Below are 7,648 nucleotides of genomic sequence, written 5' to 3' on the forward strand. Positions count from 1 at the left end.
TGTGCATGCAAAATGTAATTGCATATGAACACATGACCTTTACACAGAGAAAACCAAAAGCAAAACACAAAACAAATATCCTGGAATGAAAAAGTAAAAAAATATATTGCAAAAATTGCATGAAGGTAGTAATAATAGTAATAATAAGGGTATTTAGTTAGCATAATTTTGATCAAAATAATGTAGAAGCCATCCCGCCACGTCACGGCAACCCTTGTGGGACAGTCCTAACTCTTGTATTTAAAACCTTTCCACTTGTCAAGTGACGTAAATGTGAACAAGGACAGAGGGACTGAACCACCAGTAATAGTATAGGCCAGACAGGATGGATTTTCCAACTCAGAAACAGGGCGGTCACACCCTTATATGCACAGAATGCACAATGAAACAAATGGGAAACTGGGTCTGAGCAGAAAAAGTAAATTAATGTGCATGCAAAATGTAATTGCATATGAACACATGACCTTTACACAGAGAAAACCAAAAGCAAAACACAAAACAAATATCCTGGAATGAAAAAGTAAAAAAATATATTGCAAAAATTGCATGAAGGTAGTAATAATAGTAATAATAAGGGTATTTAGTTAACATAATTTTGATCAAAATAATGTAGAAGCCATCCCGCCACGTCACGGCAACCCTTGTGGGACAGTCCTAACTCTTGTATTTAAAACCTTTCCACTTGTCAAGTGACGTAAATGTGAACAAGGACAGAGGGACTGAACCACCAGTAATAGTATAGGCCAGACAGGATGGATTTTCCAACTCAGAAACAGGGCGGTCACACCCTTATATGCACAGAATGCACAATGAAACAAATGGGAAACTGGGTCTGAGCAGAAAAAGTAAATTAATGTGCATGCAAAATGTAATTGCATATGAACACATGACCTTTACACAGAGAAAACCAAAAGCAAAACACAAAACAAATATCCTGGAATAAAAAAGTAAAAAAATATATTGCAAAAATTGCATGAAGGTAGTAATAATAGTAATAATAAGGGTATTTAGTTAACATAATTTTGATCAAAATAATGTAGAAGCCATCCCGCCACGTCACGGCAACCCTTGTGGGACAGTCCTAACTCTTGTATTTAAAACCTTTCCACTTGTCAAGTGACGTAAATGTGAACAAGGACAGAGGGACTGAACCACCAGTAATAGTATAGGCCAGACAGGATGGATTTTCCAACTCAGAAACAGGGCGGTCACACCCTTATATGCACAGAATGCACAATGAAACAAATGGGAAACTGGGTCTGAGCAGAAAAAGTAAATTAATGTGCATGCAAAATGTAATTGCATATGAACACATGACCTTTACACAGAGAAAACCAAAAGCAAAACACAAAACAAATATCCTGGAATAAAAAAGTAAAAAAATATATTGCAAAAATTGCATGAAGGTAGTAATAATAGTAATAATAAGGGTATTTAGTTAACATAATTTTGATCAAAATAATGTAGAAGCCATCCCGCCACGTCACGGCAACCCTTGTGGGACAGTCCTAACTCTTGTATTTAAAACCTTTCCACTTGTCAAGTGACGTAAATGTGAACAAGGACAGAGGGACTGAACCACCAGTAATAGTATAGGCCAGACAGGATGGATTTTCCAACTCAGAAACAGGGCGGTCACACCCTTATATGCACAGAATGCACAATGAAACAAATGGGAAACTGGGTCTGAGCAGAAAAAGTAAATTAATGTGCATGCAAACGTAATTGCATATGAACACATGACCTTTACACAGAGAAAACCAAAAGCAAAACACAAAACAAATATCCTGGAATAAAAAAGTAAAAAAATATATTGCAAAAATTGCATGAAGGTAGTAATAATAGTAATAATAAGGGTATTTAGTTAACATAATTTTGATCAAAATAATGTAGAAGCCATCCCGCCACGTCACGGCAACCCTTGTGGGACAGTCCTAACTCTTGTATTTAAAACCTTTCCACTTGTCAAGTGATGTAAATGTGAACAAGGACAGAGGGACTGAACCACCAGTAATAGTATAGGCCAGACAGGATGGATTTTCCAACTCAGAAACAGGGCGGTCACACCCTTATATGCACAGAATGCACAATGAAACAAATGGGAAACTGGGTCTGAGCAGAAAAAGTAAATTAATGTGCATGCAAAATGTAATTGCATATGAACACATGACCTTTACACAGAGAAAACCAAAAGCAAAACACAAAACAAATATCCTGGAATAAAAAAGTAAAATATGCAATTGCAATATGCATGCACATTAATTTACTTTTTCTGCTCAGACCCAGTTTCCCATTTGTTTCATTGTGCATTCTGTGCATATAAGGGTGTGACCGCCCTGTTTCTGAGTTGGAAAATCCATCCTGTCTGGCTTATACTATTACTGGTGATTCAGTCCCTCTGTCCTTGTTCACATTTACGTCACTTGACAAGTGGAAAGGTTTTAAATACAAGAGTTAGGACTGTCCCACAAGGGTTGCCGTGACGTGGCGGGATGGCTTCTACATTATTTTGATCAAAATTATGTTAACTAAATACCCTTATTATTACTACCTTCATGCAATTTTTGCAATATATTTTTTTACTTTTTTATTCCAGGATATTTGTTTTGTGTTTTGCTTTTGGTTTTCTCTGTGTAAAGGTCATGTGTTCATATGCAATTACATTTTGCATGCACATTAATTTACTTTTTCTGCTCAGACCCAGTTTCCCAATAACATAGGAATGCATAGTGGCTGAGCCTGATTTATAGTGTTCTAGTAACACAATATTGTGACATGGATCACATCTTTCTGATTTGATTCATACTGTAGATTGTAAGCTTGCGAGCAGGGCCCTCACTTCTCTTGGTATCTGTTGAATTATGTGTTTACTCTCTAATGTCTTTCATTGTCTGCACAAGTTCCCTCTGTAATGTCAAGTGCTGCAGGATATGTTGGTGCTATAGAAATAAAAATTATTATTATTATTATAGACAATGTCCTTATTTTATGGTCAGGTACTGAGGAGAGTTTCCTTGAGTTTTCTACACCTGTTTATCTCTATTAGTGAAATTGTTTGACCGTCCTCTAACATTTTAATATTTTTAGGAAATCTGCAGTGACTAATATTTTTTGGTCAATAGTTATATTATACTGTAGCTTGTTTTTAGCAGAACATTTTTAGAGTCCTTATGAATTTCTGATCACTTTTTATTTTATTTTTGGGGAAGCAAAGTGTCCAGAAACAGTGATTCTGCCATTTATTATTTTTTATTTTGGCATTCATCATAGTGGATAAAAATACAATATTTTATTAGTTTAGACAGTTACGCATGTAGGGATACCAAATGTGAATTTTTTATTCTTCAGATTTGAATGGCATTCTGGTAAAGTTGATTGATTTGAATAATATAATATATATTTCAATAATATATATATATATATATAGATATATATATATAATATTTTTTTTCTCTATATTCTACATACTTCTATTTGTGCCCCAACGAGACTTGAAATTGCTTGTACAATACACTGCGATACTGCAATATTGCAGTGCTAGGTTTCATATACTGTATGTACAAACATGGTAGACATAGGATCTTCAGTAGGCCCCTGGCTGCCATGACAATGCCTTTGGCACCACATTCCTAACTTTTTAATGCTGCTGTCATCATTGAGACTTAAGGGGGTTTTACACATAGCGATATCGCTAGCAATATCGCTATAACGTCACCGCTTCCTGCTGGGCTTCCTGTGGCGCCGACGAGTGACGCGTGGACGCGGACGGGAGGACGTCAGGATCGCTGCGTCTGAAAGGTAAGTATCGTACGCTGTATCGCTGCTGCATCGCTGGTGAGGTCTGCCTGTGTGGCAGCTCACTAGTGATCATTTAGCGATGCACCAGCGATCCTGACCTGGTCGTATCGTGGTCTGGGTCGCTGGTGCATCGCTAAATGTAAAAGGGCCTTTAGGTGCCGGCATCTAATGGGATTAAACTAGTGTGATCTGAGCTAGCCCCAATCAGAGCAGTTAGACTGAGGAGTCAGCTGTACAGCACAGCCATCACTTGAACTGTATGTAACAGGCTCAGCTCCTGACCCAGCTCCATACATGCAGTGTACACACAGCCGTTTGGGCTTCCTGAGGGCCCCAGCACTGCCACGTATTCCCCAGGTGCTGCTTCTGGTTTATCATCAGAAAATTACTAATTGTTTGCATCAGCATTTTGTGTTACATGTATTTTTTAAATCAAATTTGGCAATGCTTTTTTTCATATTACCATCTTAATTAAAAAAGCTAAATTAGTTATTTTACAATTTTCACACCAACCACTGGGGCCTTTTGAAATAGGTACATCTTGTCTTTTTAGGGAGACTTTTAAGAGTCGGGATTACAATGAGAGATATCACCTCTGTTCCCAGCTAAAAACATAGGATCCACCAATCACAATACGCGATGCCACCCTGCTCCTCCACCCTTAACACCTTAATGTCCGCCAATACGTCTTTTTAATGACCTGCGATATAAGCGACTAGCATCCACCGACGGGTGATAATCCTGTAGCTGTTGGCTGTACACTATAGCTGACAACTTGCTTCATTAGCCAAGATGAGTGTTGGCACCATCCATATCTGTTTAACTCCTGAAATGCTACTGTCAATAGTGACTACATCATATAAATGGTTAACAAAGTGTGGGGGCTTCCTCTTTATCCCCATCGGTGCCCTGAGATCATGATTGTGTGGTCCTGATGTTTGCCACTGCTATTCACAACCAAATTGAGGCCTAAGAGTCTGCCGGCTATAGCGGCCTGTTCAGAAGTTACCGACATTTAGGTGGTAAAAATAAAATTTTTCATTCCTGTCATGTCACTTTGCATTAATTCCTAAAAAAACACTTGAATGGTTAATAAACTACCTGACAGCAGTTTTCAATATGTCAGGGGGTGCTGTTTTTAAAATGGTATCACTTTTGGGGAGGTTTCCCAACTTATATGACCCCCAAAGTCACTTTAAACCTGGATAGGTCCCTAAAAAAATACATTTTAGAAATTTCCTTGAAAAAATAAAAAAATTAACTGCTACATTTTTAAACCTCCTAAAATGCTAACAAAATAAAATAACATTTTACAAATGGTGCTGATATAAAGCAGACATGTGGGAAGCGTTACCGTACTTATTAATGCTTTTGTGTGGTATGACTATCTGGATTAAAGGGATAATCATTCAAAGTATGAAAATTGCTAATTTTTTAACTTTTTTGTCAAATTTCTGATATTTTTTGTAAATAAACACAAAATATATCGACATAAATTTACCAGTATCATAAATTATAATGTGCCACATAAAAACAATCTCAAAATTACTGGGATTTGTAGAAGCGTTCCAGAGTTATCACATAAAGTGACACTGACCAGATTTAAACAATTTGGCCCGGTCACTAAGGGGTTAAAAGTGTCCTTTGAACTGAACAGGTTCATTAGACATTTTAATTTTGGCTAAAGTATAAGTAGATTTCCAAAAACATCAGGACACTAGAGTCTAAAAAAGCCCAGTCATCAGTGTGAAAATTGCAAGAATTCTAATTTTTATTTTTAATACCAATTGTGATATTAACAAAAATAAAATTGTCCATAATGTGTGAGGAGGTGGACCAGCTGCCGTGCCTCCCCCTGAAGACTTTAATGCTACTGTGGTATAGAATATATGTAGGATGTGAATAAAGTTTTGTTCCTGATATGTTTTCTTGTGCTAATAATTGTTAATTTCCATGTGGGCTGCAGTACTATTGGTCACAAGATGTCATGGTCTTACTTTTCACACTTGTATAGAAATAGGGGAAAGGTTACGTTTTGACCAGCAACAAGAGAATAGAGACGTGTGTGAGAGTTGATTAGAAGTATGGCACATCATGGGAGCATTGGGAATCTCTGGGTAGCTTCAGGAACAGGAAGTAGTGAAGGAGTTAGTGGAGTGGAGTGTGGAGTGAAGAGCTAAAGAGCAGAGCTAGTCAGAAGTGAGCTGAGAAGCACAAGGCAGTAAGAGTCATTAAGGATCTGTAGAGGCAAGTTCAGTAGGCAAGTAGATGAAACCTATTTGTGGAAGAATTAAAGGAAGACGTGAATCCAGTGTTGGGCTGACTTGGGAGGCCCTGTAGAGAAGGATCTTGCCCAGCAGAGGACACGGTAGAGGGATATTGCTCCAAGGGAGGCCCTTGTTAGCAGATCACATGCGACATGCTGGGGTGTCGGACTAATGACACTCGTCTACGGCTACCACCCTGGGCATCATTACAAATGTAAAAAAGAATACATGCAATATAAAAACAATAGGTCGTTTTCTGATGATAGCTTCCCTTTAAACACAAAAACGTTACTCATTAGTGTTAATTATAGTAAAATTGAACTCCAATTATTTATGACATTTAACCACTTACCAAATTTTTCTCTTTCATACAGGTTGAGTTTAGCTATCTTGAAGACTATGACTATTTTAGGAAGATCTTATATACATGGGTAATAAACTCTGCTGAATGATGAAGACAAGATGCTCATAGATTATGCTAACTGCACGACATATGCCTCCAACCCATCGTCACCGATCACATCCAATGTTTCCTTCAACAATAGCATAACACAATGCATTTCCGAATCCGCCTCTCTGATGTGGACTTTTTTAATTCCATCAGCCATCTTCAGCTTTGTCACCTTACTGGTCAACCCAATGATCCTTATTAGCATACTGAAGAAGGACACTCTACGAAAAGAGACTAGGTACATTCTTCTGGCCAATGTGATGGTTTCAGACCTCATCTTTATTTTGTTTAACTCAATCATCTCTACATGTAATATCATCCGATGGTGTCTGAACAAGGCTGTCTGTTTTTCAATGATTGCCTTCACATTTGCAGCCTACTCCAGTTGTGTTTTGACTTTTACAGCCATGGTAGTAGATACATATATAGCTATTTGTTTCCCCTTACATTATTTTTCTCTTCTTTCAATGCAACGGACAAGGAAGATATTATTGGCCATATGGATTTTTTCCACTTTGCTCCCCTTAGTTGTATTTTTAATATCTGAAACACTTGAAGGAGACTTTCAAGAAGTTCAAAATGTCTGCCTTTTGCTGTACCATGGCCCTGACCAAAAGAAAAATAATTTAGTGACTGTAGTCTGTGCCATAGCAATATTTTTCTTATTGATTTGCTCTGTAATGATTATTTATTTTTACATAAAATTATACACAATGACACGGAAGTCAGGAATCTGGGTAAGCCGCTTCTCCAGAGCTCGAATTACTTTACTGACGCACTCCATCCTGCTGTGTCTTTATATCGTCCCTGCTTTTATCCTGACAGCGGAAATCATGATGTTCAAAAACAGAGTTATTGGCATGGATGCAAGAATATGGATATCAGCTTGTAATAATGGACTTATGATGATGATGCCAAGAGCCTTGTCACCCCTACTCTATGGACTTCGTTACCGAGAGTTATCTGCCACAATAAAACAATGGTTTTCTCGAAATAGAGTGAGCACAGATTCATGTAGATGACATATAGATGACTAACCATAATAACTCAGACATTTAGAATTTTTAATTGCTTTTGTAATTTATTTAAGTATCATGTAATAATATTATTAAACACGCAATTCTAAAGATCA

General features: G+C 37.4%; 1 protein-coding gene across 2 annotated transcripts in view; it reads left to right on the top strand.

The window, feature by feature from the left end:
• The window catches only part of LOC141095311 (probable G-protein coupled receptor 148), a 40,939-nt gene extending 33,291 nt beyond the window's left edge, over positions 1-7,648 (top strand). For both annotated transcript variants that reach the window (XM_073581270.1, XM_073581269.1), the window contains exon 2: positions 6,440-7,648. In XM_073581270.1, coding sequence (XP_073437371.1) covers positions 6,528-7,538 — 1,011 coding nt within the window. In that variant the 5' untranslated portion in view covers positions 6,440-6,527 and the 3' untranslated portion in view covers positions 7,539-7,648. The remainder of the gene's footprint in view (positions 1-6,439) is intronic.

The sequence above is a fragment of the Dendrobates tinctorius genome, unplaced genomic scaffold (assembly GCF_039654945.1).
Source record: "Dendrobates tinctorius isolate UK_male_01 unplaced genomic scaffold, ASM3965494v1 ptg000069l, whole genome shotgun sequence".
Taxonomy (NCBI): domain Eukaryota; kingdom Metazoa; phylum Chordata; class Amphibia; order Anura; family Dendrobatidae; genus Dendrobates; species Dendrobates tinctorius.